The sequence below is a fragment of the Ixodes scapularis genome, unplaced genomic scaffold, assembly GCF_016920785.2.
Source record: "Ixodes scapularis isolate PalLabHiFi unplaced genomic scaffold, ASM1692078v2 PGA_scaffold11__112_contigs__length_91849675, whole genome shotgun sequence".
NCBI classification, from domain to species: domain Eukaryota; kingdom Metazoa; phylum Arthropoda; class Arachnida; order Ixodida; family Ixodidae; genus Ixodes; species Ixodes scapularis.
In genome coordinates, this window is record NW_024609837.1 from 56,568,334 (window position 1) to 56,584,259 (window position 15,926).

At 48.0% G+C, this 15,926-nt stretch overlaps 1 protein-coding gene across 1 annotated transcript in view; it reads right to left on the reverse strand.

Annotated features, from left to right (window-relative positions):
* Positions 1-15,926, reverse strand: part of LOC115308428 (transmembrane protease serine 9-like) — a 53,959-nt gene that overhangs the window by 7,648 nt on the left and 30,385 nt on the right. The window contains exons 9-11 of the mRNA XM_029966350.4: positions 13,655-13,746; positions 10,538-10,800; positions 1,206-1,339 (exon numbers count right to left, since the gene is read on the reverse strand). Of these exons, the coding sequence (XP_029822210.3) occupies positions 1,206-1,339; positions 10,538-10,800; positions 13,655-13,746 (489 nt within the window). The remainder of the gene's footprint in view (positions 1-1,205; positions 1,340-10,537; positions 10,801-13,654; positions 13,747-15,926) is intronic.

Genomic DNA, 15,926 nt, shown 5'->3' on the forward strand with positions numbered 1-15,926 from the left:
TCACAGCACTCGCTGAAGCTTTCCAGCATCAGGAAGTGTTGTGGTTGTAGTTCCCGAACCCCATTTGTGATTGGTGTGCAAGAAACGCATCACGTATGTCCTTGATAGAAAACAAGCAAACAATAACATAAACTGGGCTGATTTATGAGTGTGATGCTGCAGGACTCAATTGAAAAACGAATCAAATGTTGTTTTTAGGCACTTCAGTGTACTCCATATCTGCTTGAAGTGAACTTCTAGAAGCGAGCTTTTCAATACTTTTGATAGTTTAAGTAAAACTACCAAAGTATTGCAGCCAAAACGTACTTAGAGTACAACACAACAGTATTTACGATTTCCAGGTATTTTAAGAGTATTTTGCACGTATTTTTGATCGCTGCATTTTTTATCGGGGTTGGAGTATATTTTGCATGAAATAAATAAATATTTTAAGAAATCTATGTGAAAGGTATTTTGTGCCTACTAATTTAGTATTTGCATATTTCAGGACGCATGAAGGGAACTTCAAATGTAGTTTAAATAACGGTATTTCAGAAATATTTTTAGAAGTATATTTTAGTTCTAAGTAAAAAAAGAAAAGAGGCGTATATTTTTGGTCTATTTTTGGTGTACTTAGAATTATGAAATGTATTTCAAATACACTCAAATTAGAATGTGGTATATTTTAAACGTATTAGTTTTTGCTAAGGGATGTGCGATCTTTTAAAATTGTTTAGAAGACTTCTAACCAGTCATTGCTGGGAGTGAGAAAGAACATTTATTTGTGTAAAGTTTCTAGCTAAATTTAGCAGGGAAACTGACACGGTACAAAGGTCACGTGACGTCAATTTTCCCGCTAAATTTAGCGGGAAAACTGAATTGGTTAGTAGGTCACGTGACATCATTTTTTTTCGTCAAAACTAGCGGGAAAACCAAATCGGTTTATTGGTCGAGTGATGTCAATTTCCCTGCGTAATTTAGCAGGCAGACCAAATTAGTCTGCAGGTATTGTGACGTAAAGTCAGGTGACATTACTTTTTCCGCAATATCTAGTGAGGAGACTGAACTGATGCTTCAGTAACGAGATGTCAATTTCCCCGCTGCATTCAGTGGGGAATGGACGACCAAATGGACGAAGGTTCGGGATTGGGGGAGGGCAGGTAAATGCATTTTCTGTTGGCTGGCTGTGATGATGATGGTGATGATGTTGATGATGGTCCGCTCACGTCACAGATGTCTCTTCCCTTGTTGGTGGCGCAGATGAGTCCTTCGACCGATCGGTTCTTGAAGTGATGACTGCACGCGCTCCTGGGCACCACGTTCAGGTACACCTCGTTCGGCGTCGAGCTCAGCGGTCCGTCTGAAAATAACCGAGGGTCAAGAGGACTCTTGCACATGACGTCACTTCCGGAGATGGTTATACCAAGCAGCGTGTTCGAAAACTACAAAATTCGAGGTCATTAACATAATTTTAGACAAGCCCCGAGACTGGAGAAAAGACGAAGGACAACACACAGAGTATCAAACACAGCTGAAATTTATTCCACAAGGGTTCCTGCTTGTTAGGGTTTTTCTGCCCTCACAAACCAGAAGAAAAGAGAAGGATTGTTAGAACACTCTTTACACAAAGGACTTGGCACGAAGCCAACATAGGTTGGGTTGAACCTGAATTAATTCACTCGAACATCCTGATAAGACACACAAACTACGTAGAACCCCTTTTTTTCGTAACAAACCAACAGGACCGTGGGCAAAACCTCGAATTTACAAACACTCAAAAGAGCAAAACACGAACAAGTATACAAAAAAAAAAAGACGAAAATATCCTTGGAGAAGGGGAACAAGAGGGACAAAGGACAAACACAAACCTCCAAACACATCTAGGTGACTGGTGCGCGACCGAAAAAATACGCCTGGTCCGCGATACCCGGACCAGGTGGATTTTTTTGGTCGCGGTCGTGTTAAACTTTTCGGTCTTGCTAAACTTCGGCTCGAGGTTCCCTCCCCTACCCCCCCCCCCCCCCCCCCCCTCCCTCCCGATCACAGGAGTACTTCCCAAGCAGAGAAATGGAACGCGTTTTAAATCGACAGACTGGTCGCGGTTTGGTAGTCTTGGGCCATACAGCTACCTTATGCAGAGTTGGAGTACTTTTGACTCGGGATTATTGAAAGTAGTTCGAGTTTTAATAATTTCTCGGCGTGGTCACGCGGTCGCGAGCGGATGAGTTCTCACTGCTCACTGATGGTTCTAGAGAGAGAACTTTACCAGAACTCCGCGCCTACCTTATCGACGTCACTGCGCACGTGACCCGGGAGACGATGTACGAGTTGAGAGGTGGCGAAAACCTGTATCTTTTTCATTTTTTAAAATAAAAACTAGGGTATCCAGGCAATATCTGTTTTTTGTAGTTCACTTCAGAAGTGTCAGGCATCAACTTCCACAAATATTTAAGCAAAGCCCTGAAATTGTTGCACAGTTCCTTTAAGTCATATCGCCGACGTGGTAATCGGATTCCCGGACGTCTTCGAGGATCCATAAGGCTTTTAGCATGCAATTTTCGCATATTCTTGGCTTTGTTTCAACGTTGGAGTGTTTGAGAACCGATGCAAAATGTATTAGTCGCAAGGTGGACTTCGGGGAAGTTGTTTAAGCCCCAGGTAACAGCATAACCACAGAAACGTTTAGCGAGGAAGTTCCTGCGATTTTTATTTTTGTACTATTCAACTATTTTACGATAAAGTTTTTAAGATAAAATCTTCGCATTTTTTTAGCTTCCTTTGAAAGTTTTAATTTTTTGAAAATCTAAACGAAAGGTATACCTCGCTTGTAGGGCCTAGGGGAAATTGTTTCAGCCCTGGGTCACCGAATAACCATTGCAACTGTGGTATCAGTGTGATAACAGTGTAACAGTGTGACAGTGTGACAATGACAAAGCTACACGTGGTGTGCTCTGGTTATCGGTGACGTCCGCGGGATTGTCTGTAAAAGGGCTGACGAAATAAAACACAGGGTTTCCTTTTCCCAGACGTCCCGTGCGAATGGTTCATTCTTCGTTGCTCGCAATCGCACGCCGATAGTACGGCGGCGCGACATGGTATCAGAAGTGGGCGTATCGTCAGTCTAGGTTCGCGCAGAGCCGTATATGTAGAGAGTTTGGTCAATGGGAGGCGCGGGCAGAGCCAGGGCGTGCGGCAGACTCGGAAAGAGGGATTGGCATGCTCTCTTGACCAACCAGAAGCCGAAAAGAATCCCCTAGCGGTGGTAGCGAGAAACAATTCTGAGCCGATCGATCATCGAAGGACTATGTTCGTATATGGTTTTAATAAGTGCGTAAGAGTGAAGTGTAGTAACTCTTTGTGGTTAAAAATAGGGTGCATGTGTTGTTTCATCATGATCATGCAGAATGATGTAAGAAACGAATGCGCCGCTCAACTCTGTTTTGCGCGGACAGAGTGTGACCGCTCGGACGGCAGATTCCCGGCGCTCGGCGTTTGGCGTAAGGGTTATGTCGATCTTTCCGCTAGTCGCACTCTTCCACCATCATTTCGGATGAGCGTAATTAAAACATCACGTGTACCATATTTTCAGCCATCGAGAGTTACTCCAATGCAGTTATCAGGTTTGTTTCTTGCGACCACCGCCAGGGTATTATTTCCGGCTTCTGGTTGGTCACATTCGAATTTCTGAAGACGCCCTGGAACACGCCCAGCCCGCTTTCGGCCAATGGCGCCGCTTCATTTGTCTCCTATACTTCCCAACGAATGGCCAAACTCTCTACATATACGGCTCTGGGTTCGCGAAAGCAAGCGTAAAAGACTATGGTGAACGAAACACCACCGGCACCTACGGGAACGTTTGGACTTCAACAGCCACCACAGCTGGACTTTGACAACACAACAGAGTGGCCGGCGTGGATAGAACATTTCGACGATTACCGCTTCGCCACAGGCATCAACGAAAGAACCGGTGAGGCACAAGTCCGCACGCTATTGTACACAATGGGCCGGCAAGCAAGGGAAATTTTTGCCACGTTCGACCTTTCGGCAGAAGAGGCAAAGGACTTCGACCTCGTCAAGCGAAAGTTCGACGAGCACTTCGTCAAGGAACGAAACGTCGTGTATGAAAGTGCGTGTTTTCACCGAAGGCTACAGAAGCCAGGAGAGTCCGTGGACCAGTACGTTACGGCACTGCACGTCCTCGCAGACCGCTGCGAATTCGGTGAGATGAAGCGACGCATGATCCGGGACCGGTTTGTCGTGGGGCTCCATGACGAGAAGCTTTCCGAAAACCTGCAAATGGACGCCAAGCTGACCTTGTCATCGGCGTTAGCCAAGGCACGCCTCAAGGAAGTGGTGCACCAGCAGCAGCGAGAACTTCGTTCAGGAGAGCCCGGTCAACAGGCCTGTTCTTCGACGAAAGAAAACCTGAACGTAGACGCCGTGAGCCAACGCCGGGATGCACCTCGAAGAAAAGTCTACGGGTCGGAAACATCACATCGGGATAAGCAGTGTTCATTTGTGGAGGCGACCAGCATCCAAGGTCGGTGTGTCCTGCAAGGGCACAGAAGTGCTTCAATTGCCACACCAAGGGACATTTCAGCCGGGCCTGCAGGAAGGAGTCGGCGTCGTCTCCAAGAAAGGTACAAGTGTCATCCGTACAACAAGAGACTGGCGAACTTTTTCTGGAGGCGATAAATGTTCCGGACGCGAAAGTGCGGTATGTCCAGATAACCTTGAACTCTCTACCAGTGTTTGCTAAAGTTGATTCAGGAGCAGAGGCCACTCTTGTACCGTCTACGTTTCCAGGCATTCCGTTTAGGCTGGAAACAGCAAGCGAAGTACTGACTGGTGCGGGAGAAAATCGCCTTACGGTACTTGGAAAGTTCAAAGCTAAGTTAATCTGGAAGGACAAAGTGTCGATGCAAACTGTCTATGTCGTGAGTCCGCTTCGCCAGGTACTTCTAGGGTTACCAGCCATCGAGGCTTTGGGAGTAGTAAATTTCATCGATGGTGTGTCTCTTGATAAACAAAATTATGATGTTCTGTACCCGCAGGTGTTCAATGGTCTTGGAACCATTCCGGGAGAATACAACATCCGATTGAATTGGGATGCGGTCCCGTACGCTATACACGCGCCCCGACGAGTCCCGATTCCTATGCGTGAGGCGGTAAAGCAAGAAATTGAAAAAAAAATGGAAGGGATGGGAGTCATCCGGAAGGTCGATGGTTCTACAGACTGGTGCGCCGGGATCGTTCCGGTCTTAAAACCGCCCGGAGACGTACGCGTGTGTGTTGACCTCACACAATTAAACAAAAATGTCCAGAGAGAGCGATACGTGCTCCCAACGGTAGACCAGGCATTGGGACTGCTCGCGGACGCGACGTATTTCTCAAAGTTAGATGCTAATTCGGGATTTCACCAGGTAAAACTAGCAAGGTCATCCCAGGAACTAACGACGTTCATAACGCCCTTTGGAAGGTTTTGTTTCACTAGACTGCCCTTCGGCATTACGTCAGCGCCTGAATACTTCCAAAAAAGAATGTCGGGAGATTCTAGATGGCCTCCCTGGCGTAGTTAACATGATGGATGATATCCTGGTGTTTGGTTCGGACAAAGCACAACACGATGAGCGCGTGAAAGAAGTCATGGACAGACTCGCAGAGTCAAACATGACACTAAACGGGGCGAAATGTGTGTTCGGTGTAAAAGAAGTTAGCTTTGTAGGTCATCTTCTGAGCGCAGATGGCATAAGGCCTGACCCCAAAAAGCTGCAAGCGGTCAAAGATATGAAATCGCCTACAAACGTGTCGGAAGTACGAAGCATTCTAGGTATGGCCAATCGCTTGGGCCGTTTTCTGCCTAATCTCGCTCAGAAAACTGCACCGTTGCGAGAACTGCTAAAAAAAACCACGGAATGGGCTTGGGGCCCCGCTCAGGAAAGTGCTTGGAACGATCTAAAAAACATGATTTGTTCTTCCGAGTGTATGGCTAAGTATGACTTAACCCATCCGACAATCCTTTCGGCAGACGCGTCGTCATTTGGGCTTGGAGCCGCTCTCTTACAAGAGCAGCAAGGGGTACGACGGCCTATCGCTTTTGCTTCGCGGTCTTTGACCAAAGCTGAGATTCGCTATGCGCAGATTGAGAAAGAGGCGTTGGCACTGACATGGGCTGCCGAAAGGTTTGACGAGTACCTGAGGGGCTTAGACACGGCGTTCGAGACCGACCATAAGCCTCTAGTTACGTTGCTGGGACAAAGTCCGATAGATGTGTTGCCGCCTCGAGTTCAGAGGTTTAGAATGAGGCTAATGCGCTATAGGTTTAAAGGGCCCATGAAACGATTTTTGGGTTGGGATAAATCATTTTAGATTGGGATTTTACTAATAGAACATCGTTCAGTGGGCCAAAAGAAAAAAGGTAAAAAGTCAAAAGCCTGACATTCAGTGCGAAAATTTGAAAACACAGCGGACTATTTCGTTCCTTCTCCCCTTCGTAACCGCTCTGCCTTTTCACGGGGATACATCCGCGGTCCCAAAAGCGTGTCATCGGGTCCAAACTGACGTCACACAAAACCGGACCTCATTTAGTACCTTCACCCCTAAGCTGACATTGTGGTGGAAGCTACGCGCTTGCCGGACCAATCAGCCACCTCCGTTTCATCACCTGACTTCATTCTCTGCAGCCACATTTGCCACACTTACGCGGCAAAAGTGTGGTGAGCCCAAGGAGCACGTAGCTTCCACAGCACTGTCAGCTTAGGGGTGAACGGGCTAGGGAAAGAAACTTCTGTCTGAGTTTTGAGCGACGGGCTAATCTTCTAGGGGGAGAATGGATGTGTCCGGGGATTACACGAACCAGGTTCCGAGCGGGGGGGCCTCCCTTCTTTTCGTCTTCTTGAACTGTTTGGTGGAATGCGCGATTTATGAGTTGAGGAGGAAAGCGAAACAGGAAAAAGTTGGATGTTTTGCCGATGCCGATGTTTTGTCGCGGGCACCTCTCAATCAAATGCCAATGGAAAGGGAACGTCTTACAATTCAAGAGGTGTTAAAGTTCTCTCAGGGATGTTTAATGGGTCTTGAAACAGGAGACGATTTGTTGTCACGTGTAAAAAACAAGTCAAACTACAGACGAAGTGTGTAAAACGCTGGCTCAGCTGTCTCGTAAGGGCTGGCCTAAAAAACCGTCCGTCCCGTGCTCCGTTCGTCAGTTCTGGCAAGAGGGCTGGCATAACTGTGTGTGATGGCTTTTTGTTAAAAGGTACAAGATTAGTTGTTCCCCAGGCACTTCGTGAGGAAGTGTTATCTTGCCTGCACGATGGGCACCAAGGAATCAGCAGATGTCGAGCTCTTGCACAAGAGTCTGTTTGGTGGCCTGGCCTAAGCAAGCAACTAGCAGTGATGATAAAAAACTGCAATGTGTGTACCGAGTTCAGTTTTCAGAAGGCTGAACCGATGATGCCGACCATGACTCCACGTTTTCCATGGGAAAGAGTAGGGGTCGATTTGTGCAAAATAAGGAACTCTGACTATCTTGTGGTTGTAGACTATTTATCAAGGTACCCGGAAATCTGTGTTTTCCCTTCGACTGGCGCAACCGTTGTTATAGAGAGGCTTAAAAGCATATTCGCTCGTCATGGGGTGCCAGAGACTGTTGTCTCCGACAATGGTCCACAGTTTGCATGTTGTAATTTTGAAGAGTTTGCGAATCTATACGGTTTCCAACACGTAACTTCAAGCCCGAGGCACCCTCAAGCCAACGGAGGAGCGGAAAGAATGGTGCAGACAATTAAGCGGCTGGTGCTCAAATCAGCCGAGCCTTACTTAGCTCTCCTAGCCTATAGGGCCACCCCAGGGATTACCGGGAAAAGCCCGTCAGAAATCCTTATGGGCAGACGTCTACGGACACGCGTACCAATGCTTCCGCAGCTGCGCCTTCAAAGGAACGTTGACTTTAAAATTTTGGCGATAAAGGATCGTCAACTAAGAGAAAAGCAGCGCAAAAGCTTCGATAGGCGCCATCGGGCTACGGAGCTTTCTGAGTTGAAGGCGGGCGACAAAGTGTGGGTTTCTGACAGAAAGGCAAGGGCAACGGTCGTGGCCCAAACAGAAAAACCAAGGTCTTACTTGGTTGAGACCAAGCCAGGGGTGAATTTAAGGCGAAACCGCCGAAACTTAAAGGTACTGCCAGCGGAGGCAGAGGACGATGAAGGCGATATACCGGACAGTGAGAGTGACGTAAGGGTCCAAGATTCGGAAGCTAGAAGCGATATAAGTTGCGATCCTTCTCCAGTGACTACGAGGACACCGACGACCGTCGTAACCACAAGATCAGGTAGAGTAGTTAAGAAACCGATCAGACTGGGGATTGACGATTAAGCGGTATCCTGAAGAGTGTTTCAGTTCTAACGTATTATTTTTGGTTGCTAACATGTTATTATTTTCCTCCAAAGAAAGGGATGTGTGTTATCAGTGTGATAACAGTGTAACAGTGTGACAGTGTGACAATGACAAAGCTACACGTGGTGTGCTCTGGTTATCGGTGACGTCCGCAGGATTGTCTATAAAAGGGCTGACGAAATAAAACACGGGGCTTCCTTTTCCCAGACGTCCCATGCGAATGGTTCATTCTTCGTTGCTCGCAATCGCACGCCGATAGAACGGCGGCGCGACAGCAACTTTTAGCGAGGAAGCGCCTGCGATCTTTAAAGGGCAACTCCGGCCAAAACTCAAAATGAAATAAATTACTGATATCGCTGTAGTGACACAAAATACGACCCCAGCCAAAATATTACGTCCGGGGAACGCCGCATTCTCATCTAATGGCGATAATAAAAATGCGACCCGCCACGAACCGCTGCTCCTTAGCGGGCGGCCAGCGGGTTGCCGATCGCTAAAGCAACTTTGGGCCGTGACGTCAGTATCGTTCTCTTTCTTTTCCTCCGGTCCGGGCGTTGCGCGGAGTGCGCTTCTTTGAGCCGCTACCCCCGCTACTTCGGCATGTGATTGGCGTATTTAGCCGTTGCTTTTATCTGTAGCCCGTGCAGCTTCGGTATAGCTTTTTGCTTATTTGCTTGTGAGGACTCCAAGACTCGTTTTAGTGAGCAACTCGGTGCGCCCAAGACTGCTCAGCTGTTCCTCGAAAGATGCCGAGTACAACTTGTAGCGCTGTGGGCTGCTCAAACAACCCGCTGCGCAACCCGGAGGTGCTTTTTCGCAAGTTTCCAACGGACCGGAAATGGGAGAACGTGCGGGTGAACGCTGTTCGACGAGTGGACTTTGGACTTCGGCTTTTACGCGCCCGAGGAAAAAAGAACAAAAACAGACGTGTACAGCCCAGCACACGTGTGTTCGGGCGCCGCGGCCCACGCCGGAGAGCCTCAAAGCTTCGTGTCTGGGACTGACCCGCAGAGCGAAAGCGAGAGGGCCACCAGTACTGGCACCAGCACCAGCACTGGCAGCGCGGCGTAGAGCAACGCCGCTCCATCCACGGAGCCCCAATGACAATTTAGGCCTAGCGACGAGTACGGAAGACCCCACGCACGGCGACAGCCGTGCGTGGGGTCTTCCGTACTCGTCGCTGCCTTTCAGTTCGTCTTAATCTTTTTTTTTCTCTCCTTTTTGTTCCACGGTTGGGCTTTACGATTTCCCTTCTTCCTTCTCCTTCTTACCTCAAATTAATCCAGTCCGTTTATATTTTCTTTTTCTGTTTCCTTTCCTTATTACCTATCGCGTGGGTTCATTTCTATGGCTTCTTTTTCTCCCCATTCAAAATAAATCAGTTGGGAGTCAGCACTCTTTCGTTCTACCTGTCTTTTTCTCTTCCTCCGTGTTCTGTGCGCTGTTTTATCATGTTGAACTTTATCTGGAATAAACTCCAGGTCTGTTTGAGACTCTGTGTGTTGTGTTGTCCTTCGTCTTTTCCTCAGTCTCGGGGATTTTGTCTAAAATTATGTGAAACTTTCACCAGCTGGTTTGCGCCCTAACTTTTTGTACGTCATTAAGCCGTCCGCGGTCCTGCAAGTTGTGTTGTCTTGCGGGTAGCGTCCAATATGCCAAAGGACAGATGCCCGAGCCTCGTGAAGCTCTCGCAAGCAAATGGATGCGCACCACTGAAATAAACGGCCCTTGGAAGCGACTGGCGGCACTCGCTCGAGGCACCTGCTTCGCGCCATCGCACAACAATGTTTCTCGGTACTTCGAGAAAGCGGGAAGCGTGCATTTGATGAAGGGCTTTTACTGCCGGTGATGTGTAATTTATAGACGCTTAGCAGCAGCTGTGCATGGGCGCCGCCATAACCGACCTTCAGTTTTTGTTTCCTCTTATTCCGTTCGCTTCACTTCGTCATTAACATAGCAGGCCAGGTCATTACTATTTTAGATTCTACCGTGTCCTTCCCCCCATCACTGGTCTTTCTGCAGACTCGTCAACGCCCGTCTTTGATGGCTCGGTGTCTCGGTGTCTCGGTAAAACAAGAGAAGGTCAGCAATGGCGGACGTAATTCGGCGCGTGTGTAAAGCGTCTATAGGCCGGAAGCGCGTACGAATCACAGGGGCTTACAGGTGTGCACGCGTCCCCATCCCGCCACGAGCGTCTTGCTTCCGGGCGGGTAGTGGTCTCCGGAACTTGGCAGGCAGAGTGGCCTGGCGGCGTCCTTGCCCTCCTCCTGGGCCAGGCGCAGCAGGGCGGCATCGAAGTACGGGTGGCTGTAGCCCGGGTGCACCAGGACCCGGCTCACGGCGTGGGCCGCGCTCTGCTTCTGCGGACGGCTCAGGTCGTGCGCGCCCAAGAGGACCCGCAGGCGCTCAGGGTGGCCCACCGCCCTGCCCGAGATTTGGAAGAGTGTACGCAGGAGGACGAAAATAAAATTGACTGTCTCTTTGGCAGTTCCCAAATGAGCGCCATGAAGGCATAACATTTGTAGCGCTCCTCCTTATGCGGGCACAGTAAGGAGGCCACTTAAAGCCACATTGAGAGTTTTCTTTTGGTTGCTTTCTGAATACACGAAGCTGTTACGTGATACTGTGACGTCACGTAGCGTCATGGTGCCAAGTGATGCCACGGTGTCACATGACTCAGTCACGTGACGTTATGATGTAGCGTCATCGAGGCCACATGCCACGGACACAAAATCTTTGGGGCCTGCCTTATAAATTGTACGCAGTTAATACTAGAGAATATATATACACTGGGGTGCTTAGAATGTGCTTACGACTAGTGTTACCAGCGCCCTATCCCGCACATATATCAAAAGTGGTCCCCAGGTGGCAACACATGACGTCACAGGAGCCGGCGTGTCATGTTGCCGGATGTCACGATCCTGGCGGTTGTGCTCGGAATCCTAGTAAAATGTACGAGCGAAGTTGAATATCGCTGTTGTGGACTCTCAACTCCTGGCTGCCCAAGCTTCCGAAGACTGTCAAGCGGGGGAACGACCTGCAGCTGAACAGGCGTCTATGCTACGGCTATACCCCCGCCGCTGGAACACCACCAGCATCGCGAGCGGCGACAGCGTGACGCTTCCACGACGTTGTCAGGCGGAAACTGGGGGCACAGTTTTTAGGAGGCGGTAAAAAGTCGGAGGCGCGTGTACGAAACACGCTTTTTAATGTGAACAAAAAAAGTGCACGCTTTCCAAGAAAACATGAACATTTAGGCGAACGTGCGCGTTTTCAGCGAGGACATGAACCACGAAAACAAAACGACTGGCCTCCTTGCTGTCGTCTCCTGTTCTTTTATTTTTTTTTTTTCGGGAGTTTAGGGTAGGGACGAACAACAATAGCGGACAACCATCAGAGCGTGTGAATGGCTACAGCCTGCCTTACGTCACGAGCATGCTTCACGGCTTTTCCCAAAGACGCAAGCCAGCCGTACCAAAATGTAACTCCCCCCCCCCCCCCCCCCCCCCCCAAACCCTTAAAAATGGTAGAATTTATTGGGAGATATCCTATATCTAAGCGCGTTTGATTCATATTAAACCACGTCATGGTTTCGAGGAAGACACTTGTAGCAACACTAACACGTCTAAATCTTCTTTTTTTTTGTTTTTTTGAAACGATTGAAAACGATGCCTCGACATTACCCTCAAAATTCGAAACTTGGGAAATCAGTATTTGTAAAGTAAAGGAAAAAAAAAATATGTCCAAGTGCCCAATTTGAAGTTCCCGCGCAATCCGAGCTAGTGCAGTGACGTCAAATATTGAGCCGTCCTGCGAGTCGAGTTCCTCTGACGCCTCCGACGTGTCGTGTTCGCCGACGTCCCGCGAACAACCGGCTGCGAGCAGACGACGCTTGACTTTCGAGTTTCAAGTTATTTTAGGGTCCTTTCACCGATATCAAATTTTTTTAAACGGTGTGAGCTCAAAGAGAACGAGCAGTGGACTTTTGTGAGCGACGTGAGGGCCCATGTCGCGCCGGTTCTGCGTGAAAGGCTGCCCCGGCGGAGTCACAACCGAAACCACGATACAGACACCAACTCCAGTTGTTTCGACCGTTTGACGATTTCCATTTCGAAGTCTGAGAGGTCGTCGGTCACCTAAAAAAGACCACTTCGTCCGATCTCCCGACCCTCTGATCACCCTCTGCTGCATGCGTCGAGCGCCGCCATGTTTTTTGCGACGGGGGATTAAAAACCAGGAGGCGACATCACACCGGAATCCGATTTTCGGTATTTCAAAAAGAATGACCGTAGTGCGTTCGCAATTGCGTTAAAAACCGTGTTTCACGAATGCCGTTATTAAATGCTATAGAAATGTAGCCTACAGAGCTTCTAAATTTAATGATATTTGACGTCTCAACTAAAAAAAAAGCGAGGAGGCTGGGACGGCTAGGAGCTGGAGAGAAGGGCGCCAAAAATGAAAAAAGGCGCGCTCGTGTAGGGGAGCTTTTTTCTTTTACGTTGCGGCATTTTGTGCGTGTCAAGGACTACAATTTGCATCGTTTTAGAAAAAAAATAAATAAAAAAAAAATGACCTTTGGGGTGTCCGTGCCCCATTAAAGGTCAACTCCGATCGAGAGCGAAACCAGAATAAATAACTACCATCGCTTTAGTGGCACGAAATATGATCACAGCAGAAATATTACGTCAAAGTGAAACCGCGTACTCCACTAACACCGATTTTAACGATGCGACCAGCTGCTCTTTAGTGGGCGGCAAGCGGGTTAGCTTTCAGTCAAGGAACACTGGCATAGTACCCTTGTGACGTCACGTCGCAGTGGAGCGATAGTTGATTGGTTGTACCGCGTACCGCAGCACCACGGTGACGTCACGTCGTAGTCGTACGGTTGACGGTCAGTGTTGCCATCCCTTGAGCAGATAGTTTCAGTTTTGCCGTAGACGGCCGAAACCAAACTTTGGAGCCGCGATATTTATAAAGCTACACGCAATATCGAGAAAAAAATAACTATACCTTTTAAGTCAGGGACACCACTTAAAGACCGGCGACCAGTTTGCGCCTTCCACTTTTCCCCTGCTCCCTCCTCTCCCCTCTTGTACCCTGTCCACCGTCGCCTGTTTCCTCCTCCACCATGGTCAGGAGGATCTTCTGCCTTGCAGAATCTCATGTCTGGTCGTCGGCCTTTAAGCTGAAAACCGACGTAATCTCAAATTCAAAAATATTGACCGCGAGTTGCCCTTTAACGTCCCTTGAACAACTATGGTCATGCGGAGGTTCTCACTCGCTTCCAACAACGCCAGCTGCAGTGAGGACGTAGCCATTGCCAATGTACGCTCCAGCACCGGACAGATTTCCGCGATACATGATGGCAGCCTGCGAAGGATACAAGACGAAATAACAGTTACTGAGTGAAATATAAAGTCTACCAGGGCCGTTCAAGTTTGGCACGTACTTTTGTTCATAAGAAATCGCTGAACAAGTGTGGCTTGACGTAACATGCGGTGGGTGTTAACGTAATCCTTATCGAATATACGGCGCCCAGAATAATGCGTTTAAAGCATGCGCAACAGTTCCAGCTTTCAGGGCCTCGAGCAGTGTGTCAGACTGTGGAGCAGCGGTGCAGATATAAAATTTCTGGAAAAGTAGGAAGTAAGACCGGCCGATATCTCGAGACGATTGCAAGCACAATATCGGGAACAAAATATTTGACGGAGATATATTGCAAAAACGGTTTCAACAGTAGCTTCGTTCAATTTACCTGCACCTCCTGCACCTGTGCATAAAAGTGTAGGGTAGTGTACTTCCGGTATTTGTATTGAGATACGACCGGAAGTGCACCGCCCTACACTTTTCTCCACTGAAGAATAGGGTGACCACCCGTCCCGCAACTCGCGGGACTGTTCCGCATTGAGGGCTCGTGTCCCGCGTCCCGGAAGAAATTTTAAAATCTTCAAAATGTCCCGCATTTCACACTGTCGTAAAATTCATTCCGCAACCCATGGTGCTGCCGAATAACGGGGCACGGGGAAGCGCGGAGGTCGCTGGTAATCGTGTGAATGGCATGGGTACGCCATTTTCTATCCAAGCATTGCGGGAAGCGACCGTCGTTCTTGCAGTAGAACCGACGCGCTTGCTCCGTTGCCCCTCTCCCCTTGGTGGCAAAATATTGTAAGAAAAATTGCTCGCCAAACTTTAAAATATAAGATACTGTAATTCTTTTCATATCGCTGCGTCACAGCAAAAGGTTTGCCGTGGATTTCTTTTTTTTTTTTTTTTACTTTTTAGTGAAGACAATTACACAAGGGAAAAAGCCTGCAACTCACAAGGGTCGAAAAAGAACATACTGTTAAAAATTTCACTCTAAAAAAAAAGCCCGTGCGTCTACTTTCACACACAAGCCTCGACGGGCCAATCACTGCGAGTTACGGAAGCAGCTCAGCGAATGACGATGTAGAAACATATGTTTAGACCAAAAAACGCAGTCTGAGTTGTGACATTACGCAATGCAAGCGTGACGTTTTGCATTGCTTAACCCCTACGGCGTTTTTCGGTCTAAACATATGTTTCGGCGTCGTTATTCGCTGAGCTGCCTCCGTAACTCGCAATGATTGGCTCTCCGAGTGTGGTGCGAAAAAGTAAACGCACGTTTTTTTTTTTTTTTTTTTTTTTTTTTCTTAGAGTGTAGCACTATGTTGGTAAAAGTAAGCGTTGACAGGAAACAATAACCAAAAAAAGATTTACGGTTTTTTATTTCCATTTGATGCATTGAGTTCTGCTTCAGTTGATTTTTATGTTTTGGGTTTTGACACATTTAATAACACATTTGGCATAAAAAAAGTATATCACTGGGAGTAAAAAAAAATATTTGAGCTGAATTGCTGCCTTATGCGAAATTGCTTTGTGGTCTGACAACACTGAGAGCGTTGCCATTTTAATGTTGGCAAGCGTTGTCGGTACCAAAGCAAGGTGGAGGCATCGGAGACAGCCGTACGGACGATGTGCGATGGCGCAGCAACTGTTTTCCGCCTTCTGACCATATTATGTGGACGAACAGTTTAAACAGCCTAGCGCAACCGTCTGACAAAACTTTCGGAGGCCTGTGCACGCTGGCGACAACCTCGTCGGTGCAGCGGACCAAGTCCTATGCCTTCGCAGTGGAAGCTTGTTGTCGCCAGCGTGTGCACAGCCCTCCGAAAGGACTAGGCCGTCATGCCTTTCATCTTTGAGAACACTTTTAATTCTTTTTTCCATGCGAATACGCTTTAGTCGTACTGTTTAGCGGTACACTACTCCACGCAAATACATAACTCAAAATTGTTTTTTTTTTTTTTAGTTGTTACTGGCAGAGGGTGTTTTGGTGGAACGCTTTGTGTTCTTCCAAAAGAAACTGCCCTGGGCAATATTTTTCAATCGTTGCAAAGGGCTAAAATTGGTTACAGATTGCATTGACCTCAAGCACAGTCGACGGATGTTACGCTATTAATGTAGATTTGTTCAACACGGACAGAATAACTGCAGTGACTTTTTTTCAAAACTACCGCCAAGCTTCTTTG